At 45.7% G+C, this 23,673-nt stretch overlaps 1 protein-coding gene across 3 annotated transcripts in view; it reads left to right on the forward strand.

Annotated features, from left to right (window-relative positions):
• Positions 1-23,673, forward strand: part of LOC147673477 (tudor and KH domain-containing protein-like) — a 619,192-nt gene that overhangs the window by 538,625 nt on the left and 56,894 nt on the right. For all 3 annotated transcript variants that reach the window (XM_086947328.1, XM_086947327.1, XM_086947329.1), the window contains exon 10: positions 3,122-3,253. In XM_086947328.1, the coding sequence (XP_086803454.1) occupies positions 3,122-3,253 (132 nt within the window). The remainder of the gene's footprint in view (positions 1-3,121; positions 3,254-23,673) is intronic.

Genomic DNA, 23,673 nt, shown 5'->3' on the forward strand with positions numbered 1-23,673 from the left:
GAATTGTGCAATTTATTCAATGTCAGAAATAGACTATGCCATTGGATTGATGGTAGGTACAGATCAGCATTAAAAATGCAATAGGTCTCGCCTTTCATTAAGTTAAAGCCATTTACTTTGCTATACAATACCATTAGCAAAGCAAATGGCTTTAACTTAATCAAAGGCGAGACCTATTGCATTTTCAATGCTTGTTCTATTTGTGTAACTCTCCCATGTCCTCTCCCCCTACAATCCTTGCCAAACACCACTTCTACCTGCACATGCGACTGTTCTTAGTGAGAGTCGAGCAGCCTTAATCTGCTCTGTAAAGCCTCGTCCACCTGGTAACACCCCTTGTCGTCCATCTGTTCTACAGAGCTAGTTGTTTCCTTGCCTCCTCCTACTCCACTTCTTTTAGTTGCACCCACCTTCTTATACCCCGCCCGCGTGACTCTGCTTTGGGATCAAATGGATTACGTTCTGCTCTTCCATGCACCTGTCTAATGTTCCTCCTATTGTAGCTGTGCTGGTAGCTTTTTGCACCCTCCTCCTTTCCCTGACTCCGTCAGATGACGTGGGTCTGTGCATTGTATGCCCACCTCTTCCAAATTTGGCTGCATTCAGTTCTGCCTTCCTCACTGAGGCGGGCAGTGGTGTGTGCCAGCAACAGTGGTGTACACAGAAGGGGTCAGCAGTGATGTCAGTAGCGGCGCCTCAGCAGCGGCATGTGCTCATTCACGCATTCTTTAGATAAAGAAAATGTCAGCAGTAGGTTGTCAGCAGCAGCTTGTTAGCAGCAGCATTTGCACATTCACACATTCTTTAGATAAAGAAAACATCAACCACACCTCAAGCGTATAGTAACAAAGTAGCATAAAATGAAGGAAAAGCATCCCACACGCAAGATATAGCAACAAGTAGTGTCGAATAAACAAAATGCATCCCACACGCAAGAGATCGCACCTTAATAACATAACCAATATCACCAAAAAAAGCCATAAATAGACCAATCAAACGCACAATCCACTAAAGCTTACCTTTTATTCCGAGCCCTCATCCACAAAAGCTTAACTTTTATGCCAATTCCGCCATCTGGATGCTAATGTTACGGGCATCCCCCTAAAAATGTCATGTGCACATTCACGCGTGGTTTAGATTTTTTAAAAAAAGTATAGGAACAAAGTAGGGTAACAAAATAGCGTAGAATGCATTCCACACGCAAACTCATGCAATAGATGAAATAAAATAGCGTAGAATGCATTCCACGCGCAAACGCATGCAATAGTTTAAATAACAAATTAGCGTAGAATGCATTCCACACTCAAATGCATGCAATAGTTTTTAAAAAAAGTGCAGTAAGTTAATATTAAACCCACTGTCTCACGCCGCCAGTAGCGTGGCGTAAAACGGACAAGGTGGCAACCAGGAGGGACTAAAAACACTCCTGGACAATCAACAAAGTCTGTTTGGAATAGCAAGTAACGACACACACTAATCACAATTGCGGGCTGAGCTCAGACATGATTTATGGAACTGTATCGATTCTAAGAAGAACTTGCATGGCGAGGGCAGCGCACACGCGCTGCTAATGCCAGGCAAGACCTAAAAAGGGGTTAGGGCAAGCTGTTGCATCCGAGGTTAGGGCAAGCTGTTGCATCTCTCAATTTTCTCCCTGTGGCTGTATGTTAGAATGCAGACTCACTATAATTTAAAACGCTCATTTTGGAAACCGGGTATTTCGTCCGAGCTAAGCTGAAAATGTGCTCCCTAACCAGAAATTTCCTTAGTAGTAAAAATAGTCTTAGATTGACTGGGTTCAAGAGAACTCTAGTTTGCAGAAGGTGAGTTGTATATTAAGCTGCTGAATGTAATCACTTACATGAGTGTGTATATATATGGATATATATATATATATATATATTCTCCATTGCCGGTTCCTTTTGCCACTTAGACAGCGCTCAAGACGGGTGCGGCGCCCTGCAGCTGAACCACGCTGCTGATATATTCTCCACAGCTCCCTCACACAGGAAACAAATGGGTCGCACTCCACGGGTTATCTTTTGCAGTTTTTTTTATTTTTCCATTACATTCCACAGGCAGATGTTACGATCATAACATCTGCCTGTGGAATGTAATGGAAAAATAAAAAAAACTGCAAAAGATAACCCGTGGAGTGCGACCCATTTGTTTCCTGTGTGAGGGAGCTGTGGAGAATATATATATATATATATATATATCTCCTCCCCAAAACCTGCTGCAGAGTTAAACACATGGATGCCCCATTATTTTGTGCACTTTTGATGGAGCTGTTGATAATAAAGAATTTGCCTTTCACATTTTTAGCAGACTATCCTTTGAGGTGTAAATTTCCCTTTGCAATCTGACTGCTTTCAGGGCTACTGGTTATATTTCAACAATGTAAAAATGTATAGTCTTCCTAAAACTGTTCATTGCCCATGATCACAATGATCCTGTGAAGAAGCCATAAAGGCTTTCGGTGTGCTGGTATATGTCTTGCATTTCCAACAGTTATAAAAGAGGTAAGACTTTCCTGCAAAGTTCCATACTGGTTTTGTTTCTACCAAAATTCTGTGTGTGTGTCCTTTCAGAAATAAGAGGTCAGTTTGTTTCCTGCAGAGCAGCAACTCCAATATGTGTTTGGTAAAAGTATCAATTAGGTGTTTTTCACTGGCCTTTCTGAATGTCTTTTTGGCTAGATATTTGTGCATAGCAAGTGCCATCTCACTGCAGTGTATCCTGTGTTAGTGAATATCACCAGGCTTAGGATTGAAGCGGTGTATATGTAAAAGTGCAATTAAGCTCTAATCAATAAGATGCTCTTTGCCCTTCAGTTACACTACTACCCTCTCTCACCTCTATTCAGGTCCCATAATATAATTTACACTCTTTTGTCTTAGAAAAGTAACTTGCTTGCATGAGGTTGGGTTGGTGTGTGGAACTGATCGGGGTATGCGTGACCAACCTATGCTTCAGTTGCTGTGGACTTAACCCATTACTACCTAATGTATTTCAATGAAGATGTGGACGGATTCATAGCATTTACAGTAAGTAACTTTAACTGCTTATTTGAAAGTGATAAAGAAATTCAGCATAACACTTTAAAATGATTTTCCTTTAGGATCTGGATATTGGACAGGAGCTAATTCGTCTGGGTTTTGCAGTTGAAGAACAAAATGAGGACAATAATGCTGAGGATCAAGCTGATCAAATTGGGACTGAGATGCATACGGAATCGCTACAACAGCTACTGGTTAGTGTGTTATCCATCCTGGTGAGAGGCTTTGGAATTGTCGATCTTGGTGGTGGATGCTCCCCTTCCCCTGTTTACTCAGTCTTCAGGTTATGAGTTGGGACAAAAAAGCAACTAGTGGAAAATAGTATATTGCACTAGAGGGACAACTGCAGAAAAGGAGGCATGGTTTGCATAGTAAATAGTCAGACAGGGAAAACGCCACAAAATGGTAGGATGTGATATGGAGTTGAAAAATAGCATGATTCAGAATGTCTATAGTTAAGGGATGTTTGCCAATTTGCTTGCACTCCTGTAGTGGCCCCTTTATATATTTATTTTCTCTGCAGAGTTAATTCTATTTCTCAGTTAAAGTCTCTTACTGTTCTGAGGCCATGCTCTCTACTTCTTGGGGACTCCTCAGACAAGTAATGCTGGAAAAGTCTTAAAGATGTTTGGGCTTGCAAGGAGTTTCCTTTTACTCAAGGTGGGAAGGAATGTTCCTTTATGCATTCCCAACAATACCAGTGATTTGGAGACTGCTGTGCGAAATGAAGACTGGCCAAGTCAGTTCACAAAAGAACCATCAGTGTCTAGAAGTCGAGGATAAAATGTCCATCCAGATGTATTGCATTTGACACCCTACTGCTCAAGATATGGAGTTGGGGCCAGAAAATCTCAGATGAATTTTGGAATATACTGAAAGATGCAAGTGCTCCATCCACACTTCGAACATATGCTTGGAAATGTATGTAATCATTAAACCTAGGCTAAATGGTTTGACCATATAAACTAAAGTATGGTGCTGCACCAATTCCTGTGTTCCTTACTTGCTTATGTGAGCAAGATTGGGTCTTAAATATCCTTCCATAATTGTCCTAAGGTACATTTATCTGCTATGTCTAGATAGGAGAGAACCAGGCACACCTTTATTATATTCATCCAGGATAATCAAGTAGTTGTTGAAAGGTCTGTCGCACAGGTTTTCTCCAGTCAGAAATCCCCCCTCATTATGGGAACCAAGTACTGGGTTTCCAGCACTAATGTAGGAACGAACCTTTTGAGCCTATTCACATGTCGACAATTCACCATATGTCTTCGAAGGTTACGTTCTCTTGCAGGGGAATTCCATGTATAGTCATAAGCACTTGAATAGTCCCGCCCACGTGCATGGACCCCGGAGCACATCTTTAGATATATCTTCTTAATAGGATATTTTTCGCCTTTCTTCAGGAAGGCCTGTAAAGACACTTAAGAGATAGAAAAGACAGTAATGCAGTCTAACTAAATAGACTACAAAAGGTCCCAACTTCATCTTGGAGAAAGAAGCTAGCAAAAGAAGAGCTGAAAAATGGCGTTGATGCCGGTCAATGTCGAAGGCTACGACTTACTGAGGAGCAGCCGCAACCTGTTAGCTGGCGACCCTGGGCTCTGGCTCGAGTCGGCATGCAACGTCTAGGAGAAGGTCTTTGGCGGTGGCTACCCAGCGGCGATAACTTGTTCCGTGTCGAGAAGCCCACCACAGACGGTACCAAGATTGCCGTCGAGAACATTGCATCACTCGACGTCTACCCATCACCGTCCATCAATTTCAACAAATTACTGCCGATCGGCGTAGACTCTTCGCTGTCGATCAAAGTCACCACAGTCTATCGACGTCGAAGACTCTGTCATTCGACTTCAAGAAAAACGCGTCGATCACTGACTCGGTCTACTTCAAAAAGTCTGCAGTAGACGTCGATAGGAAGTTCTCTTTCGAGACGACGTCTAAGGTCGCCGCCGACTAGTAGATAGACGTTGAGGGGGAAGTTAGTTCTCCTGTGGAATCGGTGGCTCCCCAGGAGGCTCGGAAAAGGAGACTAAACTACTTGTTGGATTCGGAGTATTCCCGTTCATACTATCCGTCTAGGACCATATCACCTGCTCAGTCTCCTCCTCATCGTCCAGATGATCAACCTAGGCCGCCTATATTACTCCTCAGCCGGCTACACCTCCTTTGCCTTCTACTCTGCCTCCTCCACAAAGGCCAAGGACAAGGTCTCATACGAGGGATCATTCTCATCAACATAGACGTTCCTCTACTCATTCTCCCCGCCGACATCACGGTGGAAGATCTCGTTCTCGGCACACCAGGGACACTTCCTCTAAAAGTACAGGAAGATATTCTCTCAGCCCCAGATCCTCCCCCCCCCCCCCCTTATCGGACTCTACTCCTCAAAGACTTTCAAAGTTGATGAGATTTCTACTTTTCAGAAAATCTTGGTTCGAGGGGCTTCTAAATTGAACATTCCAATGTCCATTCCTACGCCATCAACTTCCGTGATATTTGAGACTTTACAACAAAGACCAGCATCTCGTCCTTTGCTTCCTTTGGTGCCAGGCCTCTTGGAACCAGCGATGGAACTCTTTCTAACACCCTCTTCCATTAAGCCAGCTCCATCCAGGCTGCAAAAGAAGTATCGCCCTCCAGAACAGGATCCCAAATTCCTAAGGACTGATCCGCCCCAGACTCAAGTCATTGTGGTGGCTGCTAAAAAGCAACATACTAAGGCTCCAATATCTACAGTTCCACCCGATAAAGAAAGCCGTATGATTGACTCAGTGGGAAGAAAAGTGTGCAACACAGCAGCGACTTCCATGAAAGCGGCTCTTGCTTCAGCGCTTTTAGGTAGATATGACTGAGCACTGTGGGAGTCTCTCAAACATGTTCCTGAACATCTACCTAGTGATAAAAGGGAGGATTTTAATGAGATCTTAATGGAAGGACTTACGGTTTCTAACCTAGTAATTAGCGATGCTGCAGACACATCTCTCCTGGCTGAGCATGGATATTGTCATGGAGTGGCACTCAGACTACATTCATGGCTTCGCTTGACTTATTTGAAGCGGGAAGCGCAGCAGCACATCCTGAATCTTCCGTTCTCCTGCACTACACTCTTCAGATCTCATGCAGGAGAGGAGATGGCACACATGAAAGCGGAAATGGAAACATTGAAAGCAGTGGGTCTCGAGAGACCCAAGGATCAGTTAAGATCTTGAAGTCCTTTCTGAAGACCATATACAACACAGGGGGTTCAAACCCCTCTATGGTATCAGGTTCAACAGTCGGGTACACAGCAATCGTATCAACAATCCTACCAACCTTCTAAAAAGACAACCTAGAGGAAGGTCAGGAAAACAAACTTCACAAGTAGGCAAGATGCCTACTGGCTCCAAACCCTGAATCATGCCTTCCTGTCTTCCATTGCCCACTCCAGTAGGGGGAAGCATTCAATATTTCTTGGCCGAGTGGCAAAGAATCACACATGACAATTGGGTTCTGAATATTGTGCTGTAGGAAAGTGGGTTTCTGTTGCAGTAACCCCGCCACTTTTTGCCAGACTACTGAAGCAATTTTTCTTGGTGTGCCCTCTGTCCCTGCCAATCCAGTTCCCAGGGCCTGTGATCTTTCCCCCAAACTAGCGCAATTGGCATCTCTGGCCACAGGTCAGCCTCTGGTAAATGGAACCACAGGTACCCAGGGCACTGTGACCAGGGAGGACTTCTAAGGGCTGCAGCACTTATTGTGCCAACCTTAGAGGTCCTGTACCTTTACACACACACTGCCTTTGCAGGCTGCACGTTTTGGTGCAGAACAAAGTGAAGAGTAGACATGGCATTCATCCCTGTGTGCCATGCCTACAACCCACTGCTCTGGCATAGATCAGGCACCCCTCTAGCTGGGTGCCCTATGCCAGTGGTGAGGGTACAGGTGCATGAGCCCTGAACCCCTACAGTGTCTTAAGACCATTCTTAGACATTGTAAGGGCAGTGCTGCCATTAAGTGTATATGGTGCTGAGAGCTTGTCATTACAAACTCCACAGCACCATAATGGCTACCCTGAAAACTGAGAAGTTTGGTATCCAACTTCTCAGCACATTAAACCCACACTGATATCAGTGTGGGATTTAATGTAAAATGCACAACAGAGGGCATCTTAGAGATGCCCCCTGAAACTCTACCAACTTCTAGTGACCCCACTGAGTGGCTGCCACCACCAGACTAGTTTCTGGACCCCTGGGTCGAGAGCCTGCTGCTCTCTGGAGCCTGAAAGCATGCACATCCTGGGGCGAGGTGCTAAGTCTCCTCCCCCAGGATGGGCAGGGTTCACGAAGGGGAAGCTTCAAAGGCATGATTCATTTTGTGAGCCTCCCCAGACCAATTGCTGCTTTTAGCAACGGGTCCCCACTGGTTCTACTCCCCACTTTGGGCGGAAGAACCGGCAGGAAAAACAAGTGAAGAAGAGGTGTGCCCACCTCTGCCAACTCCACCCCTCATGTGGGGGAGGCGAGGTGAATCACAACTTGAGGATGGGGGGACCCAACCAACCAGGGAGAGGCCCCTGCCCCCCTCCAACTGGAGGGTGGCACGATAGGGGGTGTACCCACCCCAGGGAAGGGACCCATTGCTCCCTGCCTTTTACCTACCTTTCAACGCCCCTAAATCTAGTATTTAGGGGTCACCCTGAACCTTGCTTCCTCAGATCTAGAAACGACTAGAGGAAAAGAAGGTCCGAACAGCCGTGCAGCCAGCTAACAAGAGGATGAGGCCCACTGACTTGGCCCCAGCCCTACAGCCCTGTCTCCCCTTGAACCTGCTCCTGCGAAATCCCGGTGTGTCCTGCAGCCAGCAACCTCGAACCCCGGAGGACCTGCCTGCCTTCACTTCCAAAGACTGCTTCTCCCGTGAACACCGGATTTGTTCAAACAACAACCTCTGGCAGCAGCCAGAAACTGCAAACCCAGCCCACTCTGCACCCGGCCCGAACTTGAGTGGAAAAACACAATGAGGAGGTCACCCCGGCGATCTTGACCTGAGATCCGGAGACCCCTGACCTGCCTCAAGCCTCCAGCCAATGCCTGCAGCGTAAATCCAGAAGGCCCCACTAACCGCGACCAGGAGTTGGTAGGAAGAACCGACCCCCAAAAGGCACCCCTGCACCGGACTCCCCACAGCCTTGTGTGCCTAAACCAATGGTGCCTAACCAACCCTTAACTTCCCAACTTACCTCTCAAAGTGGTGGTCGCACCCAGAAGTCCTTTGTCTTCCTGACTGCAGTGCTTTTGCAAACCAGAGGTTCTCTATAGAAAACAGGCCCCCCAACCTCGAAATAGCACTCTGCACCCGGCCATCTCAGTACTGCTGATGGTGCACCTTTTTGTGCTACTTTGTTTACCCATTTGCCCTGACCTAAACCCTAGGAGCTTTGCTCCCACAACCCAGTGGCCTGCTTGCCGGCACCCACCAACCAGAGGCCCCCCATCCCCCATTGGATAACATTGGGCCTCAACACTCTGCACCCGTCTGCCCCAGTGCCGCTGAGGGTGTAACAAGAGTGCATCACTGAGTCTGAGGGATCCCTGAGTCTAACCCCAGAACCTTTACTTCCACAGGCGATAACTTACCTGTGAACCAATAACCTGTTTTTCCTCCTTAGGATAACATTGACAATTTTCTTCCAAAAAGTTTCTAAGTGTGGAGTTTTGAAATCTAAAAATATTCTTCAGCAACTTATTACTGTAAAGTACTTCCAGCTTATCTGTGCCAGGCTTGCTTCTTTCTAAAATAACTGTATATTTTTTATACAAAAATAATTGGCCTAGAGTTGAGTTCTTGTGTGCGAATTCATTTGCTGACTGAGTGTGTGCATTTATTTTGCTTGAATTTTATTTACTTGAGTTTTATATAGCGCTGGCTAGACCTGGATGTATCGGAGCGCTTTACATGAGTAAAGTTACATAGCTTACAGGTTACACATAGTTACAGAGAATACATTGGTTACAAATTACTTCAGTTGTTTCATGTCGAAGGGTAAGGGGAAAAGTAAAAGGGTAACTGGGAGGGAGATAAGGCGGAGAGACGAAGAAAAGTCTGCCCAATATCCGGCTGGGTAGATGACGGCAGAGGGGGAAGACCACAGCCCATCTCCTCAATACCTATCCGGTAGCTTCACCGGGCATCAATCAAATACCGAGGTCTCCTCTGGAGAACATTTAGAGATCATAGTAAAACGAGATGAATGGAGCATAGAGGGGTAGGGTGAAGGGGAAGGGGAGAGAGAGAGAGCGAGAGAGAGAGAGAGACGACAGCGAGACAAAGGAAAATTTGCCCAAAGTCCGGCTGGGTAGGTGACGGCCGAGGGGGAAATCCACAACCCATCTCCTCTTTAGCCATCAGGTAGCTCCACCGGGCATCGGCCAAAAAGCTAGGTCTCCCCTGTCCGAGGAAAGTTCCACAAGGTCTAAGTCCTGGTGTAATCTCTACCTTGGTGCTGTGTAGGCTCGCATCTCATGGTTGACCCATAGTCCTCATCTCTGCAGTGTATACTCATCACTTCTTGTAGTTTACTCCTGGCGATTGATGGGGAGATTGGACTTTATCACTCTTGCTTGAGGGTCTCTCATAGCGCATTGCTTACTTGGGTCCACACAGTGCTTCCTTGTAGCCCCTCAGCAGCCTCTTTAGCACTGCTTAGATCTCCAGTCCCCACTGAGTGTAGGGAGGTGATCTTCACTTTTCCTGTTTATTCCCACTACATGCGGGGCTAAGCAGGGACTGGCTGCCATGTTAGGGTCAGTTATAGAGGTAGTTAAATTCTGCTTTACGAAGCCTGTTTGCACTTGTTCTAAATGGGGCTTAAGTCCTCCTTGTCGCTTCTCTTGTTCGTATTTCCCTCAGTCAATGGGGAACACTCACCGGCTGTTCACGCTCAGCCGTCCCTTCTTCGTCTTAATTGTTTGCCATTTTGGCGTCAGGTGTGGGTCTCTGCGGGCTGTTCCCAGCGGGCCTTCCTCTCTGCAAGAGGGTGATCAACTACTTACCATGCACTCCGCTGAGTAGTCCTTGCCAGGCGCAAAGAAACAAAGCACAAATACTTAACACTGTCCTCTGATACTGCCTTACTGCTCGACCACTCTACCACAAATGGAGAGTAAGGTTCTATCTAACTTTCACCTCTGCCTACCTCTGGGGTCACCTGTACTCTATACACACTATACCTCATTTTGGTGTAGTATATATAGAGCCAGTTTCCTACATGTGCGCAATGGATATTCTCTACGATTCACCAGCCCTCCACCATCAGTGCCTCCAAAACAGTCAAGATTCCACAGATCGCAATTACAAGCAGAAGTCAACATTCTCTTGCGAAAACAAGCAGTAGAACCTGTTCCTTCGCTGCAACGAGGCAAAGGGCTGTATTCAAGATTCTTTCTCGTCAAAAAGAAAGACAAGAACGAGTTCAGACCCATTCTTGATCTAAGGGAGGCCAACAAATGGATTTGGAGAGAAAGATTCCGGATGTTAGCATTACATCAGATCTATTCTCAACCACATCTGAAGGATTGGTTATGCAAAATATACCTGCAAGACTCCTACTTCCCTAACCCCATCATAAAGAAACATTGCTAGTTCTTGAGGTTTGCAGTGGGAAACAACCACTACCAATACTGTGTGCCTCCGTTCGGCCTGAAGTCAGCACCCAGGTCCTTCTCAAGTGCGTGGCGGTGGTGGTTGCACATTTGAGGAAACCGTGTGTTCATCTACCCCTATCTAGACATTCGGCTAATCAAGGCATCCACGTAACAGGAGGCTCAAATATATTTCTATTGGACCGCCGAACTTCCTTCGATTGGGACATCACATGAATCAAACTAAGTCTACCTCAACGCCTGTACAGTGGCTACAATATCTGGGAGCATTCATCGATACTCTCACGGCAAACGTGCATCCTTCGGAGGAGAGACACTTATAGATCCTTCAGAAGGCTCAGGCTCATGCCGCACCAGACTGTCAGGAAGGTCTCCGCTCCTCTGGGCTCCATGGCGTCTTGCATATTCCTCACACCGAACGCATATCTCCATATGAGACCCCTGCAAGAATGTCTGGAGGACCAGTGGGACCAACGAACGGAGGATTTGGAAGACCGGATTCAACTGTCACAACATGCCCTCCGGTCCATCAAACGGTAGTGTTCGCCCACCAATCTGCTACGAGGAACTCCTTTTTACAAGGATTTACTGATTCAAACTATAGTCATAGATGCGCCTCTCCTGGGATGGGAAGCCCACACAGATCACCTTCAATTTCAGGGCAGATGTTCACACAAAGAATCCACTTCCACATCAATCTGCTAGAGCTGCGAGCTGTTCATTTGGCTCTGAAAGCTTTTCAGCCATCATTCCATGCCAACTCCCTGCTTATACAGACGGACAATACAACAAAAATGTTCTACCTCAACAAGCAGGGAGGCTCGAGATCTAGACCATTGTCTCAGAAGCCCAGACCATATGGAAGTGGCTTCTAGCCAGAAACCTGACCATAACAGCGACCCATCTCCCAAGTGTTCAAAATGCTCAGGCTGACTGTAAGCAGACTCCTTCAGGAAGATCACGAGTGGGTCCTAAACGAAGACGTGGTAGAAGACATATAAAAAAAATGGGTTCCTCTAGAGGTAGATTTTTTCATCCCTGAAGAGAACATTTGGCGTTAGTCGTGCACTGCCTTATGTTTTCCTCCTTTTTTATGTTTCTCCTGTGCTCCTGGGAATCACTCCCCACTAGGAGTGTAGTTACTAATGTATGAGGTTGCAGTGCTATGGAATGTAGTGCTGTCTCCCTGGGCACTAGATATATGCTGTTTAAAACCAGCTCAATTCACATCAAAAATAATTTCTTCATTTGTTTTTGTTTGAAATCAGGTTCTGTTTTAATGTTCTTATTTCATTCTGGATGTTGAGTTCACATCTTATTTCTTTCATTCGTAAACATTTCTTATGTGTTTATCACAGACATCGGTGTCGTATATCACAGTTGAACCCAATGCCTTTCGGCGTTCTACGCCTTCATCAGGGGATTGTCTTTCTGTGGTCTTGTAAGGAATTTAGTTGCTTCCTTATGCGTTCCCCTCTACACCCAAACTGCTCAATCTGTGATCGCCATGTCAATGGTGGTTCAGACCTCCTTCGCCGGTCTATCTGTCAACATCTCAGGCTGCCTTGCAAAACACACTAACTAACGAAGTTTGGAGGACAGATGGTACACCCCAACCTCTCCTCTTTGAATTTGGCAGCCTGGCTCCTGAGCTAGTGCAGTATGGACACTTGAACTTACCTCAAAACTGCATGGACATTCTTAAGGAAGCTAAGCGGCCATCCACATGCTCCGCTTAGGCTCATAAACTGAAGAGATTCTGTATTTGGTGCTCATTGAGAAATGAGGACCCTACCTCTTGCCAGGAAGATGTCATCCTTCCATACTTACTTCATCTAGCACAATCTGGCTTCCAATTTTCTTCCATTAAGGTTCACTTGGCATCCTTAACTGTTTACAGGAAATGCCCTTCACAAACTTCCTTTTTCAGAATTCCTGGCATTAAAGATTACTTGGAGGGTTTGAAAAAGGTTTTTCCTTCCATTAGAAGCCCTTCCCCCTCCTTGGGAGCTTACTGTGGTGCTTTCTCTGCTAATGCAAGAGCCCTTTAAACCCATTCATATGGCTACTCTTCAGCGCCTGTCTTGGAAGACCGCTTTCCTTGTGGCTATCACCTCTGCCTGCAGGGTTAGTGAAATTCAGACACTTTGCTGTAGAGAACCTTACACGGTTTTCCATACATCTAAAGTGGTTATGAGGACTCATCCAAAATTCCTCCCTCAGGTAATTTCGGATTTTCATGTAAACCAAACTATTCCCTTGCCTACTTTTTTCCAGCATCCATCTTCTCCAGCGTAGAGATCGCTTCATTTCCTAGATGTAAGAAGGGTTTTGAAATGTTATCTGGACAAAACTAAGGATCTAAGGAGAGCAGATCAGTTATTTGTAAATTATGTCTCTCTCCGTACAGGTCTAGCCACTTATAAACAATCCATTTCCAGATGGATTGTTTCTTGTATTTTAAATCTAATTCTACCAAAGGAAAGGCAGCTACTGCAGCTGTGCTTCGTAATCTACCCATTTTGGAGATTTGTAAGGCTGCTACCTGGAAGTCAGTCCATACATTGACTAAAGTTTGGGTCAGATAATGAGAGCATTAGACTGTGTAGTCTGGTAGAGTTAATTGAGGCAGTAGAAATACTAAGGATTCACAGCCCGATGACTGGATATATGCAAAAGAGACCATGAAAGGTACCAACACTTTAGGCACCATAATGACAAGTAACTTTGTCTTCTCCCTCCTGTTAGAGAGTTGGTTAAATTAATTTAGCGGGTTACAAAATCATGAAGAATGAGGAGTTAAGAGCAAGAGAAACTCTTGCTTTCAAATACAGAGTCCATAATGCTGACTATTTGCCACCTGAGATACTGGGGTTTGGATATTTACAGCTCCCTAAATTTATGAACATTGCTGTGGAATCAAGACACTACTACTTAAGCAAAGTTTGAAAAACAATGCAAAATATTGCACTGTAAGGTACATATCAAGTACCTTCTTTACAAATATACAGCATGACATACTCATCAGTGTGAATTTGTGAAGCTGCTATTGCAGATTGCTTAGAAAATTAATGGCATTCACCTATTTTTGAGTGACAGTCAAAATAGCATTCATGGAAGGCTTTTAGAAAGTCCTATCAAGAAAGGTCCTTGCTGTGATTTGGAATTTAAAAAATGTTCCAACGTAACTTCGATTCAGCTTTTGAGCCGATGTATTTAGACATTTAGCAAGTTACTGTGAAAGGTAGACTTCCAGATAGATCTGGAACATCACATGTGAAGCCATAAATTGAACAAAGAGTAAATCTGAATGCATAGTTCCCCCCCTAGGTCTAGACCCTTGCATAGTGTATACTATCAGTTGAAACCCCAACTGCTCCTAATAGATTTTTTCTACTCCCCTCAATGAGTTTCCTGCATGCATACTAAGTCAACATGCATATCTGTTCTTTGATTTTCTGACGCTTTACCGGGTCATTCAGCCCACTTGTATGTATTGTCTCTATCTGTATACTAATTGCACTTCATTAGAAGGACCTAGCACTTTCTCCCTTTCTTCCTCAACCTCTCTGGTTTCCTCATGCATTGGCGTTTTTTGCTTTTCTACCATATGTCCACGCCCTTCACAAGCCTGACCCCATCCCTTCTCCCCCACCCCTGGGACATCCCTACCCCCTCCCTCCACCTATACTGTGAGACAAGCGGATCAAAAGGTCTAAGTGTGCTGGGGCCCCCTTGCCACTAACCAGATCATACTACTTTGTTTATACCTATTTTGTAAAGATATCCCACCTAGAGTCTCTTAATCTGACATCGAACATCATGTTTACCAATCCGAGGCGACCATTCTAGCAATATGAGCTAGTTGTCAGTTTATCCATGTATTCTTTGGCGTGGATTTCCGAGGAAAAAACTCTTGTAGTGTTTTGATAATTTTCAGGTACACCGGATTCATCAGGTATGCTTTGGCCCCTCTGAGCTTGACCTGGTTATATCAACTGTCTGAGTCTCCACAGTCACCCCACTGTGAGATGATAAAAATCTGGTCTAACGAAGAAAGACTGGTCCTCATACGTTCGTTTGGCATCAGGGCACGCTTTTGCAAACACTTCTTCCCGGAGCATGTAGTTCTCAAAATAAATTAGAATTGCTGTTGGCTTCGGGATTTTTCCATCGCTTGGGTCAATGGAAACAGTCCACCCGCTGTATTTCTAGGTCTCAATTCCAACACTGGATTTTCGGAAAGGCTCCCTTCAATAAGTTCAGCTTGTAGGTGCAATAATAGTTTCCCTCTACCCCATCTTTAATATCTAGAATTCTTAAGTTATTTCTCTGCTGCCTGTTTTAGAAGTCTTCCAACTTCCATTTGATATCTGTTAATTGTGCCCCTTGCGACTCTGCCTGGGATTGTACCATAGCCACATCATCTTCTAAAGTTCCTGTTCACTCTTCTGCAGCCGATAGTTTTGTATTCATGTCTACACAGAGATGCGAGACCAATAAAGTTAGTTGTTGTTACGATAGAGCGCAGAGAGTCCTCTCTCTATCTCTATCTTTGCAATTTTTTAAGAAGATAGTTCCCTAAAATGAGGGACTAATTTTTGTTAATATTACAATGAATGAGTGTATGTCCATATTGCCTACATGCATATGTTTTTGTGTTACAGGTACAAGCGTAACCTCAACAAATTAATTTGTAGTGAACAAAATACCTACAGAAATATACTACACAAATGGTGTAAGTATTGCTTTATTTTAAACGTCCTGATGAATACTCTGCAGACCCGGCTGGGCGAAGGAGAGCAGAAACATGTTGACATTTACTAAAGAGATATAACAGGATCGAGTAGCACGGTCCGTGTGTTTTACCCGATTCTTTTTAGATACAGGCACCATCTGATTTATTAAAGTTTTTTACAGATGTAAGCTTGTTTTTTAATTTTTGTTTTTTGTGGGCACCGAATTTATCTCTGGACGCTACCGCGCTGGACCAGAGGTTACCTCCGGTTTGAGGTGGGCATACATTACAACTTATCAAACCCTATGACTATGCCGTAACACGAGTGTAGGGCGGAGAAAAAGATATAACGCCCATAAGATCGAACTCACCGTGTTTAGGAGGGTTTTTTTAAGTAAGAAACCAAGGTAACGCGGTTACCAGTGTCCATCCCACTTTTTATGATTTTTTGGTACACAAGCTTTAGCCATCTTTTTTAGTTGCAAGCCGATTTTTCTTTCCAGTCTCTTCTTGAAGTTGCTTGATGGATTCAAAGATTAATTTCAGAGATGGCTCTTCCACTTGTATTGTCCTTTGCATTGCTGGATACTTCCTCCTGCTCCGAGGTATCAGGATAAACTTTGTGTATAGGAATAATCCCATTTCAAAGCAGATTTTACATTGTGCCTCGCAATTTCATCCACAGTCTGCTCAGATGAGTGGAGGGGTATCTGTTTTTCCTGGAAAGTAGTTTCCTTCTAACCACCCTCCCAGTTCCTGCTTGCTGGCTACTCTGGCTAGAGCTGGAAAGCTGAGCATTACTCCCAATTTCTGAATCTGATTAACTGATTTCAGAACCATCAGTTAGTGAGAAAAATGTATCCCCCAGGTCCTGGGAATCTTCCAGCCCTTTAAACCCTGTAGCCCCTTTGATTAATCTATCCAAATTATTCAAAGTCGGTGATGGTTTAGCAGGATAATGGTGCCCAATTGCCTTAATTGAGGGTGTTTGTTTTGGTAGCCCCAGAATCTTGCGGTTAATATTGTCATTATCAGCCCCTCCCCTGGAACACACTCCGGGTCGGGGCTTATCGGGTTAGGGCTTACCTGCAAGCAAGTTGCCTGCATTTGTCCTTTTGTATGGAGCTTCTATCTTGTTTGAAGGACCATCTGTGCCAGGCGTATTCTTCACTATGCTATTGACACCCTCATTCAAGTCATTATGTTCCCCATCAGGAAGAGACAATAACAGAACCTTACTCCAACGCGAGATAGCTTGGGTATATCGCCTACAATCAATGAAGCCCTTTGGGCTTCATGATCGGACAGAATTCAGTTGTTTCATTTAACCATATTTATGGTACTCTGACTAACTATCTTTGCTGCCAGCTGTTTAAACTTGTATTGTTTACATATTTGCTGATAACTCTGTGACATAGGCGCTGTTTGTTTACGTTTCACTATAGCATGTTCACACCACACACCCCCACACCCAATATGGCACCCGGCTGCCATAGACCGTTTTTGGTTTTTTTAACCCGTGGCACGAATAGCCGATCACGTGACCACATCACAGGAGATATACCGATACTTCCGGGATTACTGACACACATCACTCGTTTACGGAGAGTACCGCGGTTCACGCCGGAGACTGGATTTCAACTGTTTAGAAACGCGAAGTATTTGCCAAGTAAGTAGCACTACGCTCGTCAGCATAACTTTGGTTGTAATCCCGCATTGAGGGAACACCTTGATCTTAATCGCCCCGTTATTATTTCAATCTAGGACTCAACAGCTCACTACGCCTGAGTTCGTGTAAGTACTATATTCACCATATTGTGAGGTTTCAGGTTCACGTACCACGTCGGCTTCACTTTTTTGCGACTCGCGTTTTTTTAGAGCATGTGACTCACACACAATACGGTTTGCACATAGAATGTACACATGGCACACTAACCTATATAGATGTATATTACACTGTAAACCTGGAGTCAATCAGTTACATGGGATATCTTATTTATTTTTGCTTATAGTGCTCCTGGACAAAGGGCTATGGAGCCCGAAATGCATTGGAGCGTTTAAGAATGAATCTTGAATATGTATACAAAAGGAATCTTTAAGAAAATAAGAATGCAATGGATATGAATTGAATATCTAATCAATCATGATGAAATAAAGGAATATTATATTTCAAACGTTATAGGAGTCTATATCTTAGAACCTATGGTGTGCCCACATACAGGGATGCGCTCAGTGACAGTGCGCACAACTTTCAGTTTACTAATAAACACAGCAGGACGGCTTTGTTACCTGTTGGAGCACCTGACCCACATATAAACATTGTGTACTTAAAACATACAAGGAAGAATATCCACTTTGAAACTTTAAGGCTGTGCACCTCTCCCATACTTATAAACCCCATCAGGATTTGCCATTACTTAGTCCACGGTGCCTCCAACAGAAAGAGCCATGGTGGGTAAAAAAATGGGTGATCTCAGCTGCTGCTGAGATTGCAACTGAGGCTGTGTCTGCTGCTGTAATACACCTTCCTTTATTTCTCATTCCCACCCCCCCCCCCCGCCCCCCTTAACTTGCTCCTGCTTTCCTGAGCCCTTCATCTCTCCTTTTTTGGAAGTGTCCAATGCTTTTTTTCCCTTCAGGGGTATTTTCTGGTTTGCATTAGCAGATCCAACACTGCCACCTGTCTACCCTACTTTGCAGCGCTGCAAGGACAAGCTTCTGTTTTTAGGTCGAGGGACCGTAGGCTGGCTTGCCAGCCGGAAGTCCGGAGAATTAATGTCTTAGTGTGGCAGCTTAAACCCGCCTCTGTCCTCGTCTCTCCTCCATTGGCTGGCTTCCTAAACGGAGGCCAGCCATTGGTGGAGAGAGGCGTCCCTCCAAAGAAGCTCCGTCTCTTTCGGATTCGGGGGCGTGTTGGTGCTGTTCTTTCCCCTTTTAAGCCCGCCCCTTTTGGGGACGGCCAAACACTCCCCCGAATCCAAAATTTGCGGAGTTGCGGCTGCCATTTTGCGTTGCTTTCCTGGTGGCTTCACTAGCGCTTGCGAGCTGTAGCGAGAATAAAATCCACAGAAGTGCCGTTTTAGATGTAGTTTATTGAATAAGCGCTTTTAATTTCCACAAAGCGCTGGGGAGCGCTTTCCGTTCATCGCGGCTGCCCACGCCGCACTTGTGCCAATTCTTGTCTTGTTTGCTTTCCTGGTGGCTTCACTAGCGCTTGGGTGTGCTTTTAATTTCCACAAAGCTTTGGGGAGCGCTTTCCGTTCATCGCGGCTGCCCACACCGCACTTGTGCCAATTCTCGTGCCCACACGGGTGCCACCCCGCCGGCCAATATCCTCCCTTCCCCACTGTATATAGAAGTCACAAATTCACAACTGCACAAGATCACTAAGCACTGAAACTTCACTCTTGTCACAAATTGATGCGCCGTTGTTTACAGTATAGCTATTTAGCTAAATCATTTTTTTAACGAAAACAGGGTTTCTCTTCCAGGGGATCCTCATCAATAGTCCTAAGCATTAGAATATTCCCGCCCATGTGCGGGACCCCGGAAACACTATATTATATGTGCCCCACATATATATATACATATATATATATATATATATATATATATATATATATATATATATATATATATATATATATATATATATATATATATATATATATATATATATGCAATAGCAGCCAAATGACATCAGAGCTGAAATATGCTGTGAAGAATTTCCACCATACATGAATAATCAGCATTAGAAACATGAGAAACACCAAAGATTGTTTAGAAACTGTTTTAATGCTCAGAAAACAGTAAAAATTCTCATAACTCACTGGAAGCATAGGAAGCTCCCAGGCTGCATTGCAAACACAGTCTAAAAAGACTGAAAAGCTAACCTGTAGCTGAATAGCAATAAACTGACACCGTGCCTTTAAGGCACTCATGACCCCCTGTATCCCATCATGCCCCAGGGGTGACAGTTAGGTCAGTTGTTCTTTCCGGCTCTTTCAGGAAGGATCCTGGTTACACAGCTCCACTAATTTCTGTTTTCTGACAGAAAATTACTTCACTTTGAACAACTTTTTCACTTACTTTGACATTTTACATCTAATCGAGTAAGGAACTGCCTTTTTAAGTCAGTTTACTGGGCTTTTTCAGTGGAAAATGCCTTCACTTTTTGATAAGTGTCCTTCTTGTGGTAACAAGAAAGCAAAATCAGACAACCACGATGTTTGTATCCTGTGTATGCCTGAAGAACATGATCCAGGCACCTGTCCTCACTGCGAGCACCTGTCAGGAAGAACTCTCAAAGACAGGGAGTGAATTCGCATCTATGGCCTGGCTCATAGGTCATCCAGAGGAAGGTCTCCGGGGAAGAAGGGTTCCAAAAAGACTAAAACATCTTCAAAACACAGGTCTTCCATCCCTTCAGCCTCGGCGTCTGGCTTGGTGCTGAGGAAAGAACCCCCGGTGGATCGTTTGGCATCAAAAAGGCTGTCGACTGCGGGCTCGCCGTCGAAAAGAACAGGTACATCGACGACATCAAAGGATCCAATTCCGTCGTCGAGATCCCCTCCGCCGTCGCCAACCGGGCGACGATCGGCGTCGAGAGATGTGACTCCGCAGCCGTCAACCGGGCGACGGTCGGCGTTGAAATCAAAGGCCCCTCCGCCGTCGTCAACCAGGCGCCGATCGGCGTCGAGGGAGGTCACTCCTCCGCCGTCATCATCCAGGCGACGACCGGCGTCGAAGTGTGACTCCTCCGCCGTCGTCCAAGAAGCGGCGTTCGGCATCTAGGACCAAGACCCCTCCGCTGTCGATAGTAACTCGTCGATCGGCGTTTAGGACGTAGTCTCCGTCAGTGTCTTGTCGACGCTAGACGTCGAGGGTGTCCAATACCCCTCCGCCGTTGTCGCACAGGCACTCGACGTCGAGACAGTAGACTTCGCCGACGGCCGGTCATCACCGTTCGACGTCGAGGCAGAGAGCTCCGTCGACGACTGGACATCGTCGTTCGACGTCGAGAGAGAGGGTTCCGTCGACGGCCGGGCATCGCCGATCGACGTCGAGGCAGAGAGCTCCGTCGACGGCCGGTCATCGCCGTTCGACCTCGAGAGACCATAGATCCTCACATAGACATTCGAAGTCGAGATTGTTTGATCCGCCGACTCCCCGAAGGCGTTTGGCGGCGAGGGAAGAACGCTCGACGTCTAGGCATTCAGATGTGATCAGGGTAACGGAGCCAGCTTCCAGTCATTCCACTTCACGGTCCTCTGGCTCCTCAACTGCATCTTCAAAGTCCAGAAGTCCTGTGCGCAGATCTCCTAAGTGTCGGCCAGGTCCTTCGGCCGAACAAGTTAGACTATCACCTAGATGGTATAAGTCTTTGGACCATTGGCGAGTGTCTGGGGCTACCAAACGGATGCAAGAATATGCCAGCCCGCAACACAGGTCTCCTCTTCAGAATCTGGTAGAGGAGATGGGCAAGCGTAATCCTCCCAGGTGCAAATCACCTGTGAGAACACCAACCAGATCTCCCAGAAGGTCCTGATCTCCCAGAAGAAGACCTCGTTCAGAAGATCGGATCAGATCTCGCTCTCCTAGACGGGAGGAGCGTTCAAAAAGATCGCGGGAGAGGAGGCACAGCGCTCACCGTAGACATGTTCGAACTCCGTCTACTTCATCTACCTCTTCTACCAGGTCTTCCAAGAGGGACTACTCCCCTAAGTTGACGGACAGTCCTACGTCCAGATCCTCCCCAGTGGATGACATTGACACGTATCTGGATATCTTACAAAGAGGAGCACTGAAGCTGAACATTGAAATGTCTGTCCCTCAAGTCACAACGACAGTCATTTTTGAGACTTTACACAAAAAAGCTATCTCCCGTCCACTGCTGCATTTAGTCCCGGGGATTATGGATCCTGTCAAAGAGGTTTTCCTAACTCCAGCGGCTATCAGAGCGGTGCCAGCCCGCATTCAGAAGAAATACAAACCGGCCTCTTCTGACCCGGTTTTTGTAAAATCTGACCCTCCAGCAAACTATGTAATTGTGGCAGCGGCGAGGAAGACGCACCCAGTTGCCAGTTCCTCTTCAGTCCCACTAGACAAGGACAGCAAATCTCAAGACTCCTGGGGTCGCAAGGTTTGCAAATCAGCTGCATCCACTCTTAAGGTTTCTAGTGCGGCTGCGCTCCTCGGTCGATACAACAGAGCCTTATGGGACTCCATGGAAAGGTTCAAATCCAAACTGCCAAAGGAAGACCAGCAGGATTATGAAGAGACTGTGACAGAAGGATGTCTGGTGGTGAATCAGATGATCAGCACAGCTGCGGATGGTGCAGTACTTGCGGCGCATTCCTATTCACATGGGGTTTGTGCCAGGAGGTCGGCCTGGTTGCGGCTTGCAGGTCTGAAGCCGGATGCTCAGCATCCCATCCTTAATCTCCCCTTTTCGGGTTCCGCTCTCTTCGGGGAACATGCTGACGAAGAAATGACCCGAATGAAGACGGAACTAATTACAGTGAAAGCGGTGGGTTTGGAGAAGAAAAAAGAATTCAAACGCCGCTTCAAGGCCAACAAGGGGAGAGGGGCTCAACAGAGGGTTAAAACCCCTCAGTGGTCCCAAAGTAAGAACCAGGGTAAACCCCAGTTTCGAGGCAAACCCAACAGAGGTAGAGGAGGTCACCAACAATCCTCAAACACCACAAGAGGAGGAAAGGCCTGAGCAGTGGCTTCCTCTGGCGCCGTTACCCACTCCAGTGGGACGAAGTGCTTCACAGCACCTGGCAGAGTGGGTCAGCATCACAAAGGATCAGTGGGTGCTGAATATACTGCGCAATGGATACAGGCTACGTTTCCGTGCGCCGCCGAAGAACATTCCTCCAAAGAGATCTTGCCCTCACCAGCTAAGCTTGCTCCGAAGAGAGGTGAAAGTCCTACTGCAAAAAAGAAAGATAGGGGAGGTTCTTCCCGCTCAAAGAGGAAAGGGAGTTTACTCCAGATACTTTCTTGTCCCCAAAAAAGATCAGGAGGGCAAGTTCAGACCAATACTCGATCTACGACTATTAAACAAAGTCATTGTCAAAGAAAAGTTCCGCATGTTAGCACTTCACCAAATATGTCCACATCTTCAAGCCGGAGATTGGATGTGTTCGGTGGATCTGCAAGATGCGTACTTTCACATCCCAATTGCTCAACAACATCGCAGGTACTTGAGGTTTGTGTGGTGAATTAAAGCGGCTGTGTCCGGTCGCGAGGAAGCCCGCTGCTTATCTGAGGCAGATCCAGCGCTTGGTAATTCCGAGCGCAGATCAGCAGAAAGGCCGTTTTTGACTCTATAAATGCATGCAGCCTTGTATATATGGAAGTAATCTTCACCCACTGGGGTTTTTTAAAGTAACATTGGACTGAATCAGGCGGCACCCACATGGGGAAACGTTGGCGAACTACAGGCTCCAGCATGCCCTCAGGCACTCCTCCAGGGAGGCGGAGCTTAATTATACTTAACAGGGCGTTCCCCATCATGACTGCCAGTTCAGCTTGCTGCCCGTGAACAAGAACACTCTGATGTTCGAAACACGTAGGGCTTTTTTATTTTGAAGAACTTATCCTGTTGGTCATTGCGCTGCTCAAATGTCCTGGAATAAAGGCTTTGTAACTTTCTGCTGAGACTCCTCTCATGGACGTCTTTGTGTGGTGAATGTATATATATATATATATGTGTGTTTTTTTTGTTTGTTTTTTTTTTTTGGCATATCGATCCGAGTGGCAGGGAGCGTTCAGCACAACTGATTTTATATTGTGTGGTGATTTCAACATAACTGCCTCTGTGAGCTTTGGAATGGGGACTCCAGTAACTATAATGGCCGAAAGAAAGTGTATTGCGCTCTTAGACAACTGATGCAGGATAATGGACTTACAGATGTCTGGTCGCATTCAAAACCCCTGGAGGATGGCAGTTCACATTTTTCAGCCCCGCATAGACCAGTAGCATACCTGAATTACTTCCTGGTCTCACATCAATTGCTAATGGCGTGCACCATCAAGAAATTCCCCCGGGTCATGTCAGACCACAATCCATTGGTATTAGAAGTAATGAACCTAGGGGCTGATAAACCAGAACGCGCTTGGACATTTGAGAGGGGCTTGCTACAGGACCCAGAATATATAACCCCCAAGAATAAATAACTGAAGTAATTACTAGAGTTTAACTTTAAAGCAGAACTAGTCAGCT

The sequence above is a fragment of the Lissotriton vulgaris genome, chromosome 12, assembly GCF_964263255.1.
Source record: "Lissotriton vulgaris chromosome 12, aLisVul1.2, whole genome shotgun sequence".
Classification (NCBI taxonomy): domain Eukaryota; kingdom Metazoa; phylum Chordata; class Amphibia; order Caudata; family Salamandridae; genus Lissotriton; species Lissotriton vulgaris.